Genomic DNA, 23,397 nt, shown 5'->3' on the forward strand with positions numbered 1-23,397 from the left:
TCGCCCCGCGCCGCCCGGGACCCGCCCCCTCCGGTTGCCCTGGGCGACGGCGCGGCCTCCCTCCTCCCCCCTCCTCCACCGCGCTCCGCCCGCGCTCGGCGGCCGCCGCGCGACACTTTTGCGACAGCGGCGGCCGTAAAGTGCGAGCGGGGCGCCCGGAGCAGCCGGTGGGTGTCGCGGGGACCGGGGGGGGGGGACGGAGGGGACCGGGGGGGGGGGGGACCTGGGCCCGGGGAGGGGGGGGGAGCGGACCCGCCGGTGGCGTTGGGGCGGGCGGTGACGGCTTCCCCCCCCCCCGGACACGGGGCCTCCCCGGTGGGTGCCACCCCCCCCCGCCCATGGGTGTCACCGCCCCCCACCCCCCGGGGGGGTCACCCCACGGGTGTCACCACCCCAGGGTGCACCCTGACACGGTGTCATCGCCCCCCTGGGGGTCACCCCACGGGTGTCACCACCCCAGGGTGCACCCTGACACGGTGCCTCCACCCCCCTGGGGGTCACCCCACGGGTGTCACCACCCCAGGGTGCACCCTGACACGGTGCCACCGCCCCCCTGGGGGTCACCCCACGGGTGTCACCACCCCAGGGTGCACCCTGACACGGTGTCACCGCCCCGCTGGGGGTCACCCCACGGGTGTCACCACCCCAGGGTGCACCCTGACACGGTGCCTCCACCCCCCTGGGGGTCACCCCACGGGTGTCACCACCCCAGGGTGCACCCTGACACGGTGCCACCGCCCCCCTGGGGGTCACCCCACGGGTGTCACCACCCCAGGGTGCACCCTGACACGGTGTCATCGCCCCCCTGGGGGTCACCCCACGGGTGTCACCACCCCAGGGTGCACCCTGACACGGTGCCACCGCCCCCCTGGGGGTCACCCCATGGGTGTCACCACCCCAGGGTGCACCCTGACACGGTGTCACCGCCCCCCTGGGGGTCACCCCACGGGTGTCACCACCCCAGGGTGCACCCTGACACGGTGCCACCGCCCCCCTGGGGGTCACCCCACGGGTGTCACCACCCCAGGGTGCACCCTGACACGGTGCCACCGCCCCCCTGGGGGTCACCCCACGGGTGTCACCACCCCAGGGTGCACCCTGACACGGTGCCATCGCCCCCCTGGGGGTCACCCCACGGGTGTCACCACCCCAGGGTGCACCCTGACACGGTGTCATCGCCCCCCTGGGGGTCACCCCACGGGTGTCACCACCCCAGGGTGCACCCTGACACGGTGCCATCGCCCCCCTGGGGGTCACCGCATGGGTGTCACCACCCCAGGGTGCACCCTGACACGGTGCCTCCACCCCCCTGGGGGTCACCCCACGGGTGTCACCACCCCAGGGTGCACCCTGACACGGTGCCACCGCCCCCCTGGGGGTCACCCCACGGGTGTCACCACCCCAGGGTGCACCCTGACACGGTGCAGCCACCCTCCTGGGGGTCACCCCACGGGTGTCACCACCCCAGGGAGACCCCTGATGTGGCACCACCCCTCAGGGCTCACCACGTTGGGTGCCACCACCCTGCTGGGGCTCTCCCTGCTGGGTGCCACCACCCCAGGGTGCACCCTGCCATGGTGCCACCCCGCTGGGGCTCTCCCTGCTGGGTGCCACCACCCTAAGGTGCACCCTGCCATGGTGCCACTTCCCTGGGGCTCTCCCTGCTGGGTGCCACCACCCCAAGGTGCACCCTGCCATGGTGCCACCCCGCTGGGGCTCTCCCTGCTGGGTGCCACCACCCCAAGGTGCACCCTGCCCTGGTGCCACCTCCCTGGGGCTCTCCCTGCTGGGTGCCACCACCCTAAGGTGCACCCTGCCCTGGTGCCACCTCCCTGGGGCTCTCCCTGCTGGGTGCCACCACCCCAAGGTGCACCCTGCCATGGTGCCACCTCCCTGGGGCTCCCGTTGACAGGTGCCACCACTCCAAGGAGACCCCCGATGTGACACCAGTGCTCAGGGCTCACCCTGACAGGTGCCACCACCCCGCTGGGGCTCTCCCTGCTGGGTGCCACCACCCCAAGGTGCACCCTGCCCTGGTGCCACCTCCCTGGGGCTCCCGTTGACAGGTGCCACCACTCCAAGGAGACCCCCGATGTGACACCAGTGCTCAGGGCTCACCCCGTTGGGTGCCACCACCCCGCTGGGGCTCTCCCTGCTGGGTGCCACCACCCCAAGGTGCACCCTGCCCTGGTGCCACCTCCCTGGGGCTCCCGCTGACAGGTGCCACCACCCCAGGCTCACCCCGTGTCCCCGCTCCCGCCCCGCAGCAGCAGCAGCAGCAGCATGGACGCCCGCTTCACGCGGGGCAAGTCGCCCATCCTGGAGCGCCCGCTGAGCCGTCCCCGCACCGAGGTGAGCCTGGGCGCCTTCGCCCTGCTCTTCTCCGAGCTGGTGCAGTACTGCCAGAACCGCGTCTACTCGGTGGCCGAGCTGCAGGCCAAGCTGGCCCGCCTGGGCCGCCAGGTGGGCCTGCGCGTCCTCGACGTGCTGGTGAGCCGCGAGAAGAGCGGCCGCCGCGAGACCAAGCTCCTCAACGTCCTCCTCTTCGTCAAGGGGCCCGTGTGGAAGGCCCTCTTCGGCAAGGAGGCCGACAAGCTCGAGCAGGCCAACGACGACGACAAGACCTACTACATCATCGAGAAGGAGCCGCTGGTCAACGCCTTCATCTCGGTGCCCCGCGACAACAGCAGCCTCAACTGCGCCGCCTTCACCGCCGGCCTCGTCGAGGCCGTGCTGGGCGCCAGCGGCTTCCCCGCCAAGGTCACCGCCCACTGGCACAAGGGCACCACCCTCATGATCAAGTTCGACGAGGCCGTCGTCGCCCGCGACAAGAGCCTCGAGGGGCGCTGAGGGGCCGCCGCCCTCCCGTCCCCGCCCCTGGCCCTCGGGCCTCTTGGTGGCCCTCGTCCTGGACTGTGTGTGTCTCCTGGTGGCCCTCGCGCCGGTTCCTGGGCCTCCTGGTGGCCCTCGCGCTGGTTCTTGGGCCTCCTGGTGGCCCTCGCGCTCGCTCTTGTACCTCCTGGTGGCCCTTGGGCTTCCTGGTGGCCCTCACGTTGGCTCTTGTACCTCCTGGTGGCCCTCACGCTGGCTCTTGTACTTCCTGGTGGCCCTTGGGCCTCCTGGTGGCCCTCGCGCTGGTTCTTGTGTCTCCTGGTGGCCCTTGGGCTTCCTGGAGGCCCTTGCAGTGGCCCTTGTGCCTCCTGGTGGCCCTTGTGCCTCCTGGTGGCCCTCACCCTGGACCTTGTGTCTCCTGGTGGCCCTCGCACTGGTTCTTGTACCTCGTGGTGGCCCTTGGGCCTCCTAGTGGCTCTCACGCTGGCTCTGATGCCTCCTGGTGGCTCTTGTGCCTCCTAGTGGCCCTCGCACTGGTTCTGGTGCCTCCTGGTGGCCCTCGGGCCTCCTGGCGGCCCTTGTGCTGGCTCTTGTACCACCTGGTGGCCCTCAGCCTCCCTTGGGGACATGGACTGTCCCCTGCATGCTGGCCCTTGGGCCTCCTGGTGGCCCTTGATTCCTTTTTGGGGACACTGGGGCCAGTTCTTGTCCCTCAGCAGCCACCCTTGTCCCTCCTGGTGGCCCTTGGCTCTTTCTTGGGGACATTGGGCCACTTAACGTCCCCACACGCTCTCCTCTGTCCCTGCTGGTGGCCCTCGTCCTCTCTCGGGGACAGTGGGGCCAGTTTGTGTCACTATAAACCCTCCTTCATGCCCTGTGACGTCCCTTGGCTCTTTCTTGAAGGTGTTGGGGACGCCAAGCCCTGTCCTCGGGGATGTCGGGGTGTCTCTTGTCCCTTGTCCTGGGGACACTGAGGCTGGCTCTGGGGATCTGCGGGTGTCCCCATGCCCCTTGGGGACACCAAAGCCCACCCTTGGGGACATGGAGGTGGGGACACTGGGGGCAACTCTGCGGACATGAGGGTGTCCCTGTGTCCCTTGGGGACACCAAGACCCACCCATGGGGACATGGGGGTATCTTTGTGCCCGTTGGGGACACCGGGGCTGGCTTTGGGGACATTGAGGTGTCCCCATGTCCCTTTGGGACATCAAAGCCCGCCTTTGGGATCACAAGGGTGTCCCTATGCACCGTGGGGACACTGGGAGCAGCTCTGGGGACGTGAGGGTGTCCTTGTGTTCCTTGGGGACACCATAGCCCACCTGTGGGGACATAGGGGCTTGGGGACACCAAACCCGTCCTTGGGGACATGGGGGTGTCCTCATGCACTGTGGGGACCCTGGGGGCAGCTCTAGGGACGTAGGGGTGTCCTCGTGCCCCTTGGGGACACCAAAGCCCGCCCTTGGGGACACAGGGGTGTCCCTGTGCAATGTGGGGACACTAGGGGAAGCTTTGGGGACATAGGGATGTCCCTATGCCCCTTGGGGACACCAAAGCTCACCCATGGGGACACAGGGGTGTCCCTGTGCCCCTTGGGGACACCAAAACCCACCCTTGGGGGACATGGGGGTGCCCTTAATGCCCCTGGGGGACACCAAAGCCCACTGATGGGGACATGGTGTCTTGGTGCCCCTTGGGGACACTGAAGCCCACCCGTGGGGACGTGGGGGTGGCCCCGTGCCCCTTGGGGACACGGGGGGCAGCTCTGGGGACATGGGGTGGGTCCCTGTGACATGGCCTAGCTCTATGTGTCACTGGGGAGGAGATGTCACCGTGGGTGGCACGTGTCACCGGGGAGGGGGGGATCACCAGACGGGGGGGTCATTGGGGCCGAATGTCCCCAGCGCCGGGTGTCACCGGGGGTGGCACGTGTCACCAGGGAAGAGGGGGGGGGTCACCAAGCAGGGGGTTCATTGGGGCTGTGTGTCACTGGGGCCGGCCGTCACGGGGAATGGGTGTCACCAGGGGTGGCACGTGTCACCAGGGAAGGGGGGGGTGTCACCAGGCTGGGGGGGGAGGTCGTTGAGGCCGGGTGTCCCCGGGACCGGGTGTCCCCAGGGACCGGGTGTCACGGAGGAGGGACGGACGTCACCGCGGTCGGCTGTGGCCCGGGTGGCACGTGTCCCCGGGGAGGGAGCACCCGTGGGGGCCGCTGAGGCCCGGGGTGAGGGGGGGGGACAGGAAGTGGGTGGGGGCTGAGGCCGGGCGCGCTCGTGGCACCCGTGGCACCCGCCGCCCTCGCTGCAGCCCGAGGCGGCGCCATGGGCCGGGAAGGTACCTGCACCCGGGGGGGGCTGGGGACACCCGGGGGGGGCTGGGGACACCCTTTGGGGGGGGCTGGTGACGCTCGGGGTGCCGGGGGGGGTGCTGGGTGCTGGTGACACTGGTGGGTGCTGCAGGGTGGGGGGGGGCTGGGAGGTGGTGCTGGGGTGCTGGGGGGGTGCGGGGTGCTGGTGACACCCGTGGGGGGGTGGTGACACGCGTGGGTGCGGCAGGCCAGGGGGGTGCTGGGTGCGGGTGACACCCATGGGTGCTGGTGTCATCTATGGGGGCCGGTGTCACGCGTAGGTGCGGCAGGTTGGGGGGGTGCTGGGGGGGGTGCGGGTGACCCCCGTGGGTGCCGGTGACGCCCATGGGTGCAGCAGGCCGCGGGGTGCCGGGGGGGGTGCTGGTGACCCCCGTGGGTGCTGGTGACGCCTATGGGTGCAGCAGGCCGTGGGGTGCCGGGGGGGTGCCGGTGACCCCCGTGGGTGCCGGTGACACCCATGGGTGCAGCAGGCCGCGGGGTGCCGGGGGGGTGCCGGTGACCCCCGTGGGTGCTGGTGACACCCATGGGTGCAGCAGGCCGGGGGGTGCCGGGGGGGGGTGCCGGTGACCCCCGTGGGTGCCGGTGACACCCATGGGTGCAGCAGGCCGCGGGGTGCCGGGGGGGTGCCGGTGACCCCCGTGGGTGCTGGTGACACCCATGGGTGCAGCAGGCCGGGGGGTGCCGGGGGGGTGCCGGTGACCCCCGTGGGTGCCGGTGACACCCATGGGTGCAGCAGGCCGGGGGGTGCCGGGGGGGTGCCGGTGACCCCCGTGGGTGCCGGTGACACCCATGGGTGCAGCAGGCCGGGGGGGTGCTGGTGACCCCGGTGGGTGCCGGTGACCCCTGTGGGTGCCGGTGACACCCATGGGTGCAGCAGGCCGGGGGGTGCCGGGGGGGTGCCGGTGACCCCCGTGGGTGCCGGTGACACCCATGGGTGCAGCAGGCCGGGGGGTGCCGGGGGGGGCGGTGGCGGCCGTCGGCGGCTCCTTCCTGCTCTGGGCTCTGCTGCTCCTCGTCCTCGTGGCCGTGGGTGAGCGACCCCCGACCCCCGACCCCGGACCCCCGACCCTGACCCTGACCCTGACCCTGACCCCGACCCCGACCCCTGACCCCAACCCCAGACCCCCGACCCCTGACCCCGACCCCTGACCCCAACCCCCAACCCCCGACCCCGGACCCCCGACCCTGACCCCGACCCCGACCCCTGACCCCGACCCCCGACCCTGACCCATGACCCCGACCCCGGACCCTGACCCATGACCCTGACCCCCGACCCCCGACCCCCGACCCCTGACCCCTGACCCTGACCCATGATCCCGACCCCGGACCCCCGACCCTGACCCTGACCCTGACCCTGACCCATGACCCCGACCCCTGACCCCAACCCCAGACCCCCGACCCCTGACCCCGACCCCTGACCCCAACCCCCAACCCCCGACCCCGGACCCCCGACCCTGACCCCGACCCCGACCCCTGACCCCGACCCCCGACCCTGACCCATGACCCCGACCCCGGACCCTGACCCATGACCCTGGCCCCCGACCCCCGACCCCCGACCCCTGACCCCTGACCCTGACCCATGATCCCGACCCCTGACCCCCGACCCTGACCCCGACCCCTGACCCCGACCCCCGACCCCGGACCCTGACCCCTGACCCTGACCCCTGACCCCGACCCCGGACCCCCGACCCTGACCCATGACCCCGACCCCCGACCCCCGACCCCTCACCCTGACTGCCCTGACTGGCTTGACCCCAACCCCTCCTGACCCCCCCGACCCCCCTGACCCCCCGACCCCTCCTGACCCCAAATAACCCCTCCTGACCCCTCCGGACCCCCCCGACCCCCCGACCCCTCCTGACCCGAAATAACCCCTCCCGACCCCCCCGATCCCCCTGACCCCCCAACCCCTCTTGACCCCCCCCGACCCCCCGACCCCCCCTGACCCCTCCGGACCCCTCCTGACCCCCCTGACCCCTCCGGACCCCCCCGACCCCCCATGACGCCCCTGACCCCCCCCGACCCCCCCGACCCCCCCGACCCCCCGACCCCTCCTGACCCGAAATAACCCCTCCCGACCCCCCTGAACCCCCGACCCCCCTGACCCCCCCCGACCCCCCGACCCCCCCTGACCCCTCCGGACCCCTCCTGAGCCCTCTGGACCCCTCCTGACCCCCCGACCCCCCCGTGACCCCCCTGAACCCCCCCGACCCCCCGCAGACTCCCGCCTCACCCAGGACGTGGCCGGGCTGCGGCAGCAGCAGCCCCCGCGCCGGCCCCGTGAGCGCTGGCACCCCTGGGACCCCCCACCCCTGGGACCCCCCACCCCTGGGACCCCCACCCCTGGGACACCACCCGTGGGACCCCCGGCAACCCCCCACCCCTGGGACCCCCCACCCCTGGGACCCCACCTGCGGGATGCCCCCCACCCCTGGGACCCCCACCCCTGGGACCCCACCCGCGGGACCCCCCTCACCCCTGGGACCCCCACCCCTGGGACCCCACCCGCGGGACCCCCCCACCCCTGGGACCCCCCACCCCTGGGACCCCACCGCGGGACCCTCCCACCCCTGGGACCCCCACCCCTGGGACACCACCCGTGGGACCCCCCTCACCCCTGGGACCCCCCACCCCTGGGACCCTCACCCGCGGGACCAACCCCACCCGTGGGACCCCCGGCAACCCCCCAGCCATGGGACCCCCCCCACACCTAGGGCACCATGCCCACTCATGGGACCCCCCCTTCCCATGGGACCTCCGGCAACTCCCACCCATGGGACCTCCCTGACACCCCCCTACCCACACCCAGGGCAGCCCCCCACCCATGGGACCCCCCCCAGCCAGGGCCCCCCTCTGACACCCCCTACCCAGGGCAGCCCCCCACCCATGGGTCCCCCCCCGCACCTCCCAGCCAGGGCACCCACCACCCATGGGACCCCCCCCACCCAGCCAGGGCACCCACCACCCATGGGACCCCCCCCCACCCATAGGAACCCCCATCTAGGGCACCCACCCAACCATGGGACCCCATGTACCCCCCCACCCATGGGACCCCCTCACCCATGGGACTCCCCTGCTCCCCCAGACACCTTGCGACCCCCCCTCCCACAATGCCCAGGACCCCCAAGGCCCTGGGTGCTCCTGGGCCCCCCCATGTCCCCCCGTGTCCCCCATGTCCCCTGTGTCCCCCAGCCCCCCCGCTGTGGCAGCACCTGCGGCAGCTGCAGGAGCAGCTGGAGCAGGAGGAGAAGGAGGGTGAGTGGGGACAGAGGGGACATGGGGGACACGGGGGGGACATGGTGGGACATGGAGGACACAGAGGGACATGGGGGACATGGGGGACATAGAGGGACATAGAGAGACACGGGGGGACGTGGGGGACATCATGGATATGGAGGGACATGGGGGACATGGGGGGACACGGAGGACATGGGGGGACACAGAGGACATGGGGGGACATGGGGGACATGGAGGGATATGGGGGACATGAGGGACATGGAGGGACACAGAAGACATGGGGGACACGGAGGGACATGTGGGACATGGAGGACATGGGGGACATGGAGGGACAGGGAGGGACATGGAGGGGACATGGAGGACACAGACAGCATGGGGGACATGGGGGACATGGGGGAACATGGGGGACATGGGGGACATGGAGGGACATGGGGGGACATGGAGAGACGTGGGGGGATATGGGGGACATGGTGGGACATGTAGGGACATGGAGGACATGGGGGACATGGTGGGACATGGAGGACATGGGGGACATGGAGGGACATGGGGGAACATGGAGGACATGGGGGACATGGTGGGACATGGAGGACATGGGGGACATGGAGGGACATGGGGGGACATGGAGGACATGGGGGACATGGTGGGACATGGGGGACATGGGGGACATGGAGGGACATGGGGGAACATGGGGGACATGGGGGACATGGAGGACATGGGGGACATGGAGGGACATGAGGGACATGGAGGGACATGGAGGACATGGGGGACATGGGGGACATGGTGGGACATGGTGGGACATGGGGAACATGGAGGGATATAGGGGACATGGGGGACATGGAGGGATATAGGGGACATGGGGGGACATGGAGGGACATGGGGGGACATGGGGGGACATGGGGGACATGGAGGGACAGGGAGGGACATGGAGGGACATGGAGGGACATGGAGGGATATGGGGGACATGGTGGGACATGGAGGGACATGGAGGACATGGGGGACATGGTGGGACATGGAGGACATGGGGGACATGGAGGGACAGGGAGGGACATGGAGGGACACGGAGGACACAGAGGGACATGGGCGGACATGGGGGACATAGAGGGACATAGAGAGACATGGGGGGACATGGGGGACATCATGGACATGGAGGGACATGGGGGACATGGGGGGACACGGAGGCCATGGAACACAGAGGACATGGGAGGACATGGGGGGACATGTGGGACATGGAGGGACATGGGGGACATGGGGGACATGGGGAACATGGAGGGACAGGGAGGACATGTGGGACATGGAGGGACATGGGGGACATGGAGGGACATGGAGGACATGGTGGGACATGGGGGACATGGAGGGAAATGGGGGACATGGAGGGACATGGAGGACATGGGGGACATGGGGGACATGGGGGACATGGAGGGACATGGGAGGACATGGGGGGACATGGGGGACATGGGGAGACATGGAGGCACATGGAGAGACATGGGGGGACATGAGACACAGAGGGAGGTGGGGGACAGGGAGGGTCACTAGGGGCCATGGGGGGGCTGCCAGGTGCCCGGCCCTGGGTGGCGGACGCCGGTGGCAGCGTGTCCCCATCCCTGTCGCAGGGTGGCACCGGGGGGTCCTGCTGCGGCGCCTGGAGGCCGAGCTGCAGCGCCTGCACCACGAAGGTGCCTGGGGACCCCGACCCAGCCGGGGACCCCAAAACCCCACCTCAACCCAACCTCAACCCACCTAGGGGCCTCCAAAACCTGACCTCGACCCAACCCTAACCCAACTAGGGGACCCCAAAACACAACCCTCACCCCACCCTGACCCACCTAGAGGACCCCAAAACCTGACCTCGACCCACCTAGGGAACCCCAAAACCTGATGCCAACCTGACCTCGACCCACCTGTGGGACCCCAACACCCAACTCTGACCCAACCCTGATCCACCTAGAAGATCCCAAAACCTGACCTTGACCCACCTAGAGGAGTTCAGAAGCTCACCTCGACCCAACTAGGGGACCCCAAAACCCAACCCCAACCCACCTAGGAGACCTCAAAACCCCTCCCTGACCCAAACCCAACCCACCTGTGGGACCCCAACACCCAACTCTGACCCAACCCTGATCCACCTAGAAGATCCCAAAACCTGACCTTGACCCACCTAGAGGAGTCCAGAAGCTCACCTCGACCCAACTAGGGGACCCCAAAACCCAACCCCAACCCACCTAGGAGACCTCAAAACCCCTCCCTGACCCAAACCTGATCCACCTGTGGGACCCCAACACCCAACTCTGACCCAACCCTGATCCACCTAGAAGATCCCAAAACCTGACCTCGACCCACCTAGAAGATCCCAAAACCCCACCTCGACCCAACCTCGACCCAACTAGGGGACCCTAAAACCCCTCCCCAACCCACCTAGGAGACCTCAAAACCCCTCCCCGACCCACACCCGACCCACCTAGGGGACCCCAAAACCTGACCCTGACCCAACCTCAACCCTTCTAGGTGACCCCAAAACCCGACCTCGACCCAGTCCTGACCCAACTAGGGGACCCCAAAACCTCACCCCAACCCTGACCCAACTGAGGGACCCCAAAACCCGACCTCGACCCAACCCTGACCCACCTGGGGGCCCCACAATCTGACCCTAGCCCTGACCCACCTGAGGATCCCCAAAACCCAACCCCTACCCAAACCTGACTCACCTGTGGGACCCCAAAACTCAACCGTGACCCAACCCCAAACCTGACCCTGACCTCAACCAGACCAGGGGGACCCCAAAGCCCAACTTCACCCTAACCCTCACCCAACTGGGGGACCCCAAAACCTGACCCCAAACCCAACCCCAACCCTGACCTGATGGGGGGAACCCCAAAACCACCCCCAAAGTCGACCTCAGCCGGGGGGGGACCCGAATCCAACCCCAAACCCTAAGCCCAACCTGACCAAGAGGGACCCCCAAATCCTGACCCCATCATGTGTGGAGGGTGACCCAAAACCAGGCCTCTGACCCCCGTGACCCCTGACCTCTGCCCCCCAGGGTCACGGTTCGGGGCAGACATGGCGGCGCAGGAGACCGAGCTCCGGGCTGAGATTGCTCGCCTGCTGGTGGGGCTCGGCACCCCAGAGCCCCCTCGCGAGTGACCCGGACGCCTGGGTCCCCCCGTCCCAGTGGGACCTGGACGCCTAGGTCCCCATTCCCTGAGGGTGACCCGTACACCTGGGTCTTCCCATCCCCATGGGACCCAGACGCCTGGGCCCTCCCGTCCCCATGGGACCCAGACACCTGGGTCTCTGTTCCCTGTGGGTGACCAGGACACCTGGGGTCCCCCCAAAATCTGGGACCAAGCACCCGAGGAACCCAGCCGTCTGGGACCCAGGTGTCTGAGGGACCCAGGTGTCCGAGGGACCCAGGTGTCTGAGGGACCCAGGTGTCTGGGCCCCACCTCCCTCGACCACCATTAAACCTTGCTGTGTGGACCTGCCTGTCGCTGGGGGATTTTGGGGGGTCCCTTTGCTCATCCCCTCACCTGTCACCCTCCCCCGGTGCCTCCCGGACACCTGGGTCCCATCAGGTTGAAGGTTGGGGGGTGGGGGGGTGGGGGAAGGGAAGGTTCTGGAGCCTCTATGTCCCCATGGATTCGTCACCTCCTAGATGTGGCCGGATGTCACCCCCGGATGTGCCCCAAAGGGTGACCAGGTGTGTCACCCCAGCTGCGACCAAGGAGCCTCCAGATGTGCCCTGAAGGCCACCCAGTGCCCTGCTCTGCCCATCCAGATGTGCCCACATGTGGTGGACTGGGAGCGGTCTGTACCAGATGTGACCCATGATGTCCCTGAAGTGTCCCCAAATGGCACCCATGAATGTCCTGGTGGGCCCAGATGTTCTCCTGCATGAGGAGCCTGGGTTCCCCCAGGTGCCCCCAGATGTGTCCTCGAAGGGCTCTGTGACCCCATCCTGTCCCATGCCATGGTGTGGGGGGGTCACCTTTCTATCCCAGTGTCACCCATCCCATCCCAGTGTCACCTGTCCCATTGTGGTGTCCCCTGTCCCACCCCATCATGGGGGGAGTGTCACCTGCCCCATCACAGTTTCACCCATTCCATTGCATGGTGGGAGTGTCACCGGTCCCATCCCAGTGTCACCTTTCTTGTTGCGGTGTCACCCATCCCATTCCAGTGTCCCCCGTCCTGTCCCAGTGTCACCCATCCCGTTGCAGTGTTACCCATCCTGCCCCATCATGGGGGTGTCACCCATTCTTTCCTGCTGTCACCCATCCCGCTCCATCATGGAGGTGTCACCTGTCCTGTCCCAGTGTCACCTATCCCATCCCATCATGGGGGGGGGGTGGTGTCACCCATCCTGTCCTGGTGTCCCCTACCCCTCTCCATGATAGAGGTGTCACCGGTCCTGTCCCGGTATCACCCCTCCTGTCCTGCTGTCACCCATCCTGCTCCATCATGGAGGTGTCACCTGTGCTGTCCCAGTGTCACCCATCCTGTCCTGGTGTCACCCATACCACTCCATCATGGAGGTGTCACCTGTCCTGTCCCAGTGTCACCCGTCCCACCCCATCATGGAGGTGTTACCCATCCTGTCCCGGTGTCACCCATCCCACCCCATCACGGAGGTGTCACCCATCCAGTCCCGGCATCACCCATCCCACGCCCCCAGCGGCGTCACCCGTCCCACCCCGTCCCGACAGCTCTCTGGGGGCTGCAGCCAGTTTATTGTCACCGCACGGGGAAGGTGGCAGCTCACGCGGGCGCCGGTGTCCCCGATGTCCCCAGGAGTCCAGGGGGTGGCAGCAGGGGGGGGTGGCGTCATCAGCGGCGGGTGACGTCCCCGTCAGCAGTGCCAGGGGCGCTCGCAGAGCCACCCGCCGGGGGCCGAGGCGCAGGCCCGGTCGGCCCAGCTCCCGTGGGGACCCATGGCCACGCAGTCCTGGCCGCCCGCCGCCTCGTCCGGCTGTCCCCAGCCCCAGTTCCTGCCGCCGCCGCCCGTGTCACCGGGCGCCCCGGCAGCTCCCGCGGCGCCCCACAGCCACCGCCCTCCATGTCCCACCATCTCCCCCATGTCCCTCCATCTCCCCCCATGTCCCTCCACGTCCCCAATGTCTTTCATGTCCCTCCATGTCCCTCCACATCCCTCCATGTCCCCCATGTCCTTCATGTCCCTCCATGTCCCTCCAAATCCCCCATGTCCCTCCATGTCCCCCCATGTCCCTCCATGTCTTCCATGTCCCTCCATGTCCCCCATGTCCCTCTATGTCCATGTCCCTCCACATCCCCCATGTCCCTCCATCTCCCCCATGTCCCTCCATGTCCTACCATGTCCCCCATGTCTTCCATCTCCCTCCATGTCCCCTATGTCCCTCCATGTCCCTCCACATCCCTCCATGTCCCCCATGTCTTTCATGTCCTTCCATGTCCCTCCACATCCCCCATGTCCCTCCATCTCCCCCATGTCCCTCCATGTCCTACCATGTCCCCCATGTCTTCCATCTCCCTCCATGTCCCCTATGTCCCTCCATGTCCCTCCACATCCCTCCATGTCCCCCATGTCTTTCATGTCCTTCCATGTCCCTCCACATCCTCCATGTCCCTCCATCTCCCCCATGTCCCCCCATGTCCCCCCATGTCTTCCATCTCCCTCCATGTCCCCCATGGCCCTCCATGTTCCCCATGTCCCCCCATGTCCCCTCAAGTCCCTCCATGTCCCTCCACATCCCTCCATCTCCCCCCGTCCCTCCATGTCCTCTCATAGCTTCTATGTCCCTCCATGTCCCCTATGTCCCCCCACGTCCCTCCATGTCCCTCCATCCCCCATGTTCCCCCATATCCCCCATGTCCCCCATCCCCCCCATGTCCCCCGCCCCTCCATCCCCTGATGTCTCTCCATGTCTCCCCACGTCCCCCATGTCCCCCCCTGTCCCCCCACGCACTGGTAGGCCAGCGGGGAGCCATCAGCCCACTCGAAGGTCCCCTCGGTGCTGCGGTCGTGGAGGCCGATCCAGACGTCGTGGGAGGGGGCCAGGCTGGCCACGAAGGCCTGGGGACACCGGCTTGGGGACGCTGCCTCCTCGCCACCCCCCCGTCCCCCTGTGTCCCCCCCCCCAGTGCCCCCAGTATCCCCAGTGCCCCCAGGATCCCCAGTCCCCCCAGTTGCCCCAGTGCCCCCGACCCCCCTGGTCCCCCCACTACCCCCAGTGCCCCCAGTGCCACCAGCACCCCCGGTATCCCCAGTGCCCCCAGTGCCCCCGACACCCTTGGTCCCCCCAGTATCCCCTATCCCCCCAGTATCCCCAGTATCCCCAGTGCCCCAGCACCCCTAGTGCCCCCAGTCCCCCCAGTATTCCCCAGCACCCCCAGTTCCCCCAGTGCCCTCGGTCCTCCCAGTATCCCCAGTCCACCCAGTACCCCTGGCACCCCCAGTGCTCCCAGTCCCCCCAGTATCCTCCAGAACCCCCAGTTCCTCCAGTGCCTCCAGTCCCCCCAGTATCCCCAGTGCCCTCAGTGCCCCCGGTCCCCCCAGCAACCCAAGTCCCCCCAGCACCCCCAGTCCCCTCAGTGCCCCCGGTTCCCCCAGTGCCCCCAGTGCCACCGGTGCCCTGCTCCCACCTGCTCCTGGTGGTCACCGATGGAGACCAGGGTGGCCCCCTGCTCCTGGCAGGCGCCCTGGGCCTGCGCCCACCCGGCGGCCCCCAGCCCCAGCGCGTAGCAGCTGCCGCCGTGCAGCCGCCAGCCTGGGGGGCACACGCGGCACCCGGGGCCTGCACCCGCGTCACCGCCCGCCCCGGGGCCCAGGCGGCCGGGTACCCACCCGTGGACCGAGGTGTCTGGGTGTCCACCCAGGGACCCAACTTTCCAGGCACCCAACTGGGGACCCAGGTGTCCAGGCACCCAACCAGGGACCCAGGTGTCCGGGCGCCCACCCATAGACCAAGGCCCACCCCGGGGACCAAGGCGTCCGGGTGCCCAACTGGGGACCCACGTGTCCGGGCGCCCACCCATGGACCAAGGCCCACCCAGGGACCAAGGCGTCCGGGTGCCCAACTGGGGACCCACGTGTCCGGGCGCCCACCCATGGACCAAGGCATCCAAGGGCCCACCCATGGACCAAGGCCCACCCAGGGACCAAGGCGTCCGGGTGCCCAACTGGGGACCCAGGTGTCCGGGCGCCCACCCATGGACCAAGGCCCACCCAGGGACCAAGGCGTCCGGGGGCCCAACTGGGGACCCAGGTGTCCGGGCGCCCACCCATGGACCAAGGCCCACCCAGGGACCAAGGCGTCCGGGTGCCCAACTGGGGACCCAGGTGTCCGGGCGCCCACCCATGGACCAAGGCCCACCCAGGGACCAAGGCGTCCGGGTGCCCAACTGGGGACTCAGGTGTCCGGGCGCCCACCCATGGACCAAGGCCCACCCAGGGACCAAGGCGTCCGGGGGCCCAACTGGGGACTCAGGTGTCCGGGCGCCCACCCAGGGATTGAGGTGTCTGGGCACCGACCCAAGGACCCAAGTGTCCAGGCACCCAACCGGGGACCCAGGTGTCCAGGCACCCACCCATGGACCCAAGTGTTCAGGCACCTACCCAGGGACCCACGTGTCTGGGAACCCACCCATGGACTGAGGCATCCAGGCACCCACCCAGGGTCCCAGGCATTTGGGCACCCTGGGGTGAGGGGCCCAGGCATCCGGGCTCACCTTGTCCCTCCCAGAGGGCCTTCAGCAGCCGGTGCAGCTCCTCCCGGGTGCGGTCGCGGTCGCGCCACACGGCCACCATCGTCCCCGACACTGTGGGGCCAGGGCCGCGTGGGGCACCCACGGGGCACCCAAGGCACCCACGGGGCGTCCCACCACCCATGGGGCACCCACGGGGCCCTCACGGCACCCATGAGGCATTGCAGCACCCACGGGGGACCGTGACACCCGTGGGGCATGCACAGCACCCATGGGGGACCATGACACCCGTGGGGCACCCACAGCACCCATGAGGCATTGCAGCACCCATGGGGGACCGTGACACCAATGGGGCATCCATGGGCACCCATAGGGCTCTCCAGCACCCATGAGCACCCCAGGACCCATAGAGGACTCCAACATCCATAGGGTAACCCAGCACCCACAGCACCCATGGGGCATCCCAGCACCCTCCATCTGCCCCCCATTTTCCCCCTTTTTCCACCCTCCCCTGTTCTCATGTCCCCATGTCACCCCTATGTCCCCCATGTCCCTCCATGTCCCTCCATATCCCCCATGTCCCCTGTGTCCCACCTTCTATGCGGGCCAGGCTCTGGTTGACCGCCAGGGCCTCCAGAAGAGCTGCTGTCTCAGCACCTGGGGACAGGGGACATGGGACAGGGGACAGGGGACACAGGACATGCAAACAGGGGGTCACGGGAACATGAGGAACACAGGAGATGGAGACACGGGGACATGGGACACAGCCCAGGGACATGGGGACATGGGGACATAGCAGATGGGGACATGGGGACAGGGGACAGGGGACACAGGACATGCAAACATGGGGTCACGGGAACATGAGGAACACAGGAGATGGAGACACGGGGACATGGGACACAGCCCAGGGACATGGGGACATGGGGACATAGCAGATGGGGACATGGGGACAGGGGACAGGGGACACAGGACATGCAAACATGGGGTCACGGGAACATGAGGAACATGGGAGATGGAGACACGGGGACATGGGACACAGCCCAGGGACATGGGACATGGGGACAGGAGGACATGGGACACAGCCCAGGGACATGGGACGCGGTGGCATGGGGACGCGGTGGGGACGTGGTGGGGACGCACCACGCAGCCGCAGCCGGGTCTGGTTCCCCGCCAGCGTCACCAGCTCCATCGCCAGCTCCGAGCCTGCGGGAGTCGCTGTCACCTGTGTGTCCCCAAGTCCTCCCACATGGCCCCCCCCCATATGCCCCAATGTCCCCCATGTCCTTCCATGTCCCTCCATGTCCCCCTTGTCCTTCCATGTCCCCCATGTCCCCCAATGTCCCCCCATGTCCCCCTATATCCTCCACGTCCCTCCATGTTCTCCATGTCCCTCCATGTCCATGTCCCTTCATGTCCCCTATGTCCTTCCATGTCCCCCCATGTCCCTCCATGTCCCCCATGTTCTCCCATGTCCCTCCATGTCCCCAATGTCCCCCCATGTCCCTCCATGTCCCCCCATGTCCCTTCATGTCCCCCATATCCCTCCATGTCCCTCCATGACCACGTCCGCCATGTCCCCCCATGTCCTCCACATCCCCAGTGCCCATGTCCCCCCTGTCCCCCGTGTCCCCCCTGCCCCCCCATGTCCCCCGTGTCCCCCCGGTACCGTTGGCCTCAAGCAGCCTCTGGCTCTCGCGGAGGTGCTGGATCTCCCGGCTCAGCGCCGCATCTGGGTCACGGGGACCCCCGTCACTGTCACCCATCACTGTCACCTTGCCCCCCCCATCCCCGGGTCATCCCACCACCCGCGTCACCCCCTGCCACCACCTGCGCCATCACCAGTGTCCCCCATGTCCCCCTCCGTGTCTCCTCACCTCCCCCACGTCCCTTGGCCTTGTCCCAGGTGCCCAGGTCCCTGTGTCCCCATGGCCCCCGTGTCCCATGTCCCTCATGTCCCCGTCCCCCTGTCCCCTGCCCACAGCCTGTGTCCTGGTCTGGTGTCCCGTATCCCCGTCCCGTGTCCCCATCCATGTCCCCAGCCTGTGTCTCTATCCCGTGTCCCCATCCCGTGTCCCTGCCTGTGCCCTCATCCTGTGTCCCTGTCCCAGACCTGTGTCCCCATCCCATGTCTGTGTCCTTGTCCCGTGTTCCCATCCTGTGTCCCTGTCCTGGTCCCGTGTTCCCATCCTGTGTCCCTGTCCTGGTCCTGTGTCTTCATCCTGTGTCCCTGTCCCATGTCCCCATCCGTGTCCCCATCCTGGGTCCTTGTCCTGTGTCCCTGTCCCACATCCGTATCAGTGTCCTTGTCCCATGTCCCCATCTCAAATCTGTGTCCTCGTCCTGTGTCCTCATGCTGAGTCCCTGTCCCACATCCGTGTCCCTGTCCCAGTCCCGTGTCCCCATCCCACATCCGTGTCCTTGCCCCGTGTCCCCATCCTGTGTCCCTGTCCCAGTCCCGTGTCCCCATCCCACATCCGTGTCCCTGTCCCAGTCCCGTGTCCCCATCCTGTGCCCCTGTCCCAGTCCCGTGTCCCCATCCCGCGTCCGTGTCCTTGCCCTGTGTCCCCATCCTGTGCCCCTGTCCCAGTCCCGTGTCCCCATCCCGCGTCCGTGTCCTTGCCCCGTGTCCCCATCCTGTGTCCCTGCCCCAGTCCCGTGTCCCCATCCCGCATCCGTGTCCTTGCCCCGTGTCCCCATCCTGTGTCCCTGTCCCAGTCCTGTGTCCCCATCCCACATCCGTGTCCTTGCCCCGTGTCCCCATCCTGTGTCCCTGTCCCAGTCCCGTGTCCCCATCCCGCATCCGTGTCCTTGCCCCGTGTCCCCATCCTGTGTCCCTGTCCCAGTCCTGTGTCCCCATCCCACATCCGTGTCCTTGCCCCGTGTCCCCATCCTGTGCCCCTGTCCCAGTCCCGTGTCCCCATCCCGCGTCCGTGTCCTTGCCCCGTGTCCCCATCCTGTGTCCCTGTCCCAGTCCCGTGTCCCCATCCCGCGTCCGTGTCCTTGCCCTGTGTTCCCATCCTGTGTCCCTGTCCCAGTCCCGTGTCCCCATCCCGCGTCCGTGTCCTTGCCCTGTGTTCCCATCCTGTGTCCCTGTCCCAGTCCCGTGTCCCCATCCCGCGTCCCTGTCCCAGTCCCGTGTCCCCATCCTGCGTCCGTGTCCTTGCCCCGTGTCCCCATCCTGTGCCCCTGTCCCAGTCCCGTGTCCCCATCCCGCGTCCGTGTCCCTGCCCCGTGTCCCCATCCTGTGTCCCTGTCCCAGTCCCGTGTCCCCATCCCGCGTCCGTGTCCTTGCCCCGTGTCCCCATCCTGTGCCCCGTCCCAGTCCCGTGTCCCCATCCCGCGTCCGTGTCCTTGCCCCGTGTCCCCATCCTGTGCCCCTGTCCCAGTCCCGTGTCCCCATCCCGCGTCCGTGTCCTTGCCCCGTGTCCCCATCCTGTGTCCCTGTCCCAGTCCCGTGTCCCCATCCCGCGTCCGTGTCCTTGCCCCGTGTCCCCATCCTGTGCCCCGTCCCAGTCCCGTGTCCCCATCCCACATCCGTGTCCCTGTCCCAGTCCTGTGTCCCCATCCTGTGTCCCTGTCCCAGTCCCGTGTCCCCATCCCGCGTCCGTGTCCTTGCCCCGTGTCCCCATCCTGTGTCCCTGCCCCAGTCCCGTGTCCCCATCCCGCATCCGTGTCCCTGTCCCAGTCCCGTGTCCCCATCCCACATCCGTGTCCTTGCCCCGTGTCCCCATCCTGTGCCCCTGTCCCAGTCCCGTGTCCCCATCCCGCGTCCGTGTCCTTGCCCCGTGTCCCCATCCTGTGTCCCTGCCCCAGTCCCGTGTCCCCATCCCGCATCCGTGTCCCTGTCCCAGTCCCGTGTCCCCATCCCGCATCCGTGTCCTTGCCCCGTGTCCCCATCCTGTGCCCCTGTCCCAGTCCCGTGTCCCCATCCCGCGTCCGTGTCCTTGCCCCGTGTCCCCATCCTGTGCCCCTGTCCCAGTCCCGTGTCCCCATCCCGCGTCCGTGTCCCATGTTCCCGTCTCACGTCCACGTCTGTGTCCCCACGCTGTGTCCCTGCCCCAGGGCCATGTGCTGCGTCCCCGTCCTTGTCCATGTCCCCTGTCCCCATCCGGAGTTCCTGTCCCCTTGGGGCCCACATCGACGTCGCTGCCCCGTCCCCCGTGTCCCCCGTGTCCCCCGTGTCCCCCGTGTCCCCGGCACTCACAGCGGGCGAGGAGGAGGCCGAGCAGCAGCCCCCAGGCGACGAAGGCCACCGCCAGCAGGGCCAGGAGCCCGGCCAAGGGGGGACACCGCTGCCACCCTGGGGGGGGCACGGGGGGACCATGAGGGGGATGGGGGGGCACAGGGACATGGGGGGACACGGGGGGACAGGGGGGATATGAGGACATGGGACATGGGGGGACACAGGCGAGAGGGACGGGAAATGTCACAGTGAGACCAGCCCCCATATCCCCCTCCCTCCATATCCCCCCCATATCCCCCCCATACCCCTCCCTCCATATCCCCCCTCCCCCCATATCCCCCTCCCCTCCATACCCCTCCCTCCATATCCCCTCCCTCCATATCCCCCTCCCCCCATTATCCCCCTCCCCTCCATATCCCCCCTCCCTCCATATCCCCCTCCCTCCATATCCCCCTCCCTCCATATTCCCCCTCCCTCTATATCCCCCCCTCCCCTCCATATCCCCCCTCCCTCCATATCCCCTCCCTCCATATCCCCCTCCCTCCATATCCCCCCTCCCTCCATATCCCCCCTCCCCTCCATATCCCCCTCCCTCCATATCCCCTCCCTCCATATCCCCCCTCCCTCCATATCCCCCTCCCTCCATATTCCCCCTCCCTCCATATCCCCCCTCCCCTCCATATCCCTCCTCCCTCCTTACCCCCCCCTCCCCTATCCCCCTCCCTCCATATCCCCCCTCCCTCCATATCCCCCCTCCCTCCATATCCCCCCTCCCCCCATATCCCCCTCCCTCCATATCCCCCCTCCCTCCATATCCCCTCCCTCCATATCCCCTCCCCCCATATCCCCCTCCCTCCATATCCCCCTCCCTCCAGACCCCCCATTTCCCCCTCCCTCCATATCCTCCTCCCTCCATTATCCCCCCATATCCCCCTCCCTCCATATCCCCCTCCCTCCATATCCCCCCATATCCCCCTCCCTCCATATCCCCCTCCCTCCATATCCCCCTCCCTCCATATCCCCCCTCCCTCCATATCCCCTCCCTCCATATCCCCCTCCCTCCATATCCCCTCCCTCCATATCCCCCCATATCCCCTCCCTCCATATCCCCTCCCTCATATCCCCCCTCCCCTCCATATCCCCTCCCTCCATATCCCCCCATATCCCCTCCCTCCATATCCCCCTCCCTCCATATCCCCCCCATATCCCCCCTCCCTCCATATCCCCTCCCTCCATATCCCCTCCCTCCATATCCCCCTCCCTCCATATCCCCTCCCTCCATATCCCCCTCCCTCCATATCCCCCTCCCTCCATATCCCCCCCCCTCCATATCCCCTCCCTCCATATCCCCCTCCCTCCCTATCCCCCCTCCCCCCATTCCCCATATCCCCTCCCCCCATATCCCCCTCCCTCCATATCCCCCTCCTCCAATCCCCCATATCCCCCTCCCTCCATATCCCCTCCCTCCATATCCCCCCATATCCCCCTCCCTCCATATCCCCCTCCCCTCCATATCCCCCTCCCTCCATATCCCCCCTCCCTCCATATCCCCCCTCCAGACCCCTCCCCCTCCCTCCATATCCCCTCCCTCCATATCCCCCCATATCCCCTCCCTCCATATCCCCTCCCTCCATATCCCCCTCCCCCCTATCCCCCTCCCTCCATATCCCCCTCCCTCCATTCCCCCTCCCCTCCAGATCCCCTCCCTCCATATCCCCCATATCCCCCTCCCTCCATATCCCCCCTCCCTCCATATCCCCCTCCCTCCATATCCCCTCCCCTCCATATCTCCCCTCCCTCCATATCCCCCTCCCCCCATATCCCCTCCCTCCATATCCCCCTCCCTCCATATCCCCCTCCCTCCATATCCCCCCTCCCCTCCATATCTCCCCTCCCTCCATATCCCCCTCCCTCCATTCCCCCTCCCTCCATATCCCCCCCTACCCTCCATATCCCCCCTCCCTCCATATCCCCCTCCCTCCATATCCCCTCCTCCATAGCCCCCCCTCCTCCATATCCCCCTCCCTCCATATCCCCCTCCCTCCATATCTCCCCTCCCTCCATATCCCCTCCCTCCATATCCCCCTCCCTCCATATCCCCCTCCCTCCATATCCCCCTCCCTCCATATCCCCCCCATATCCCCCTCCCTCCATATCCCCCCCAATCCCCCTCCCTCCATATCCCCTCCCCTCCATATCCCCTCCCTCCATATCCCCTCCCTCCATATCCCCCTCCCTCCATATCCCCCCCATATCCCCCTCCCTCCAGATCCCCTCCCTCCATATCCCCCTCCCTCCATATCCCCCCCCCCTCCATATCCCCCTCCCTCCATATCCCCCTCCCCCCATTCCCCTCCCTCCATATCCCCCTCCCTCCATATCCCCCTCCCTCCATATCCCCCCTCCCCTCCATATCCCCCCCCCCATATCTCCCCTCCCTCCATATCCCCCTCCCTCCATATCCCCCCTCCCTCCATATCCCCCCCCTCCATTCCCCCTCCCCTCCATATCCCCCTCCCTCCATATCCCCCCTCCCTCCATAACCCCCCTCCCTCCATCTCCCCTCCCTCCATATCCCCCTCCCTCCATATCCCCCCATATCCCCCTCCCTCCATATCCCCCTCCCTCATATCCCCCTCCCTCCATATCCCCCTCCCTCCATATCCCCCTCCCCTCCCATATCCCCCTCCCTCCATATCCCCTCCCTCCATATCCCCCCCATATCCCCCTCCTCCATATCCCCCCTCCCTCCATATCCCCCTCCCTCCATATCCCCTCCTCCATATCCCCCTCCCTCCATATCCCCCCCATATCCCCCCTCCCTCCATATCCCCCCTCCCTCCCCTCCCTCCATATCCCCCCTCCCTCCATATCCCCCCTCCCTCCATATCCCCCCTCCCTCCATATCCCCCCTCCTCCATATCCCCCCTCCCTCCATATCCCCCCTCCCTCCATATCCCCCTCCCTCCATATCCCCCTCCCTCCATATCCCCCCTCCCTCCATATCCCCCCTCCCTCCATATCCCCCTCCCTCCATATCCCCCCTCCCTCCATATCCCCCTCCCTCCATATCCCTCCATATCCCACTCCCTCCATATCC

At 67.7% G+C, this 23,397-nt stretch overlaps 2 protein-coding genes across 4 annotated transcripts; one reads left to right on the forward strand and one right to left on the reverse strand.

Annotated features, from left to right (window-relative positions):
* The first annotated feature begins 66 nt into the window (after positions 1 to 66).
* On the forward strand, positions 67 to 3,712 carry TRAPPC5 (trafficking protein particle complex subunit 5). 3 transcript variants are annotated; one of them, XM_068929569.1, is made up of 2 exons: positions 67 to 167; positions 2,268 to 3,712. In XM_068929569.1, the coding sequence occupies exon 2, from the start codon at positions 2,284 to 2,286 to the stop codon at positions 2,848 to 2,850; it is 567 nt and encodes a 188-aa protein (XP_068785670.1). In that variant the 5' UTR covers positions 67 to 167; positions 2,268 to 2,283; the 3' UTR covers positions 2,851 to 3,712. The 3 variants fall into 3 exon arrangements, with proteins under 3 accessions (XP_068785670.1, XP_068785671.1, XP_068785672.1); XM_068929570.1 differs by having other exon boundaries at positions 98 to 167; positions 2,271 to 3,712; XM_068929571.1 differs by having other exon boundaries at positions 117 to 167; positions 2,274 to 3,712.
* Positions 3,713 to 13,142: 9,430 nt separating this feature from the next.
* On the reverse strand, positions 13,143 to 20,411 carry LOC138065511 (low affinity immunoglobulin epsilon Fc receptor-like). Its single transcript, XM_068929572.1, has 8 exons — positions 20,319 to 20,411; positions 17,781 to 17,843; positions 17,255 to 17,317; positions 16,709 to 16,771; positions 16,139 to 16,228; positions 15,053 to 15,177; positions 14,377 to 14,483; positions 13,143 to 13,419 (listed from the first exon to the last, which is right to left on the reverse strand). The coding sequence occupies exons 3-8, from the start codon at positions 17,301 to 17,303 to the stop codon at positions 13,281 to 13,283; spliced, it is 573 nt and encodes a 190-aa protein (XP_068785673.1). The 5' UTR covers positions 17,304 to 17,317; positions 17,781 to 17,843; positions 20,319 to 20,411; the 3' UTR covers positions 13,143 to 13,280.
* Between the last annotated feature and the right edge of the window lie 2,986 nt (positions 20,412 to 23,397).

The sequence above is a fragment of the Struthio camelus genome, unplaced genomic scaffold, assembly GCF_040807025.1.
Source record: "Struthio camelus isolate bStrCam1 unplaced genomic scaffold, bStrCam1.hap1 HAP1_SCAFFOLD_188, whole genome shotgun sequence".
Lineage (NCBI taxonomy): Eukaryota > Metazoa > Chordata > Aves > Struthioniformes > Struthionidae > Struthio > Struthio camelus.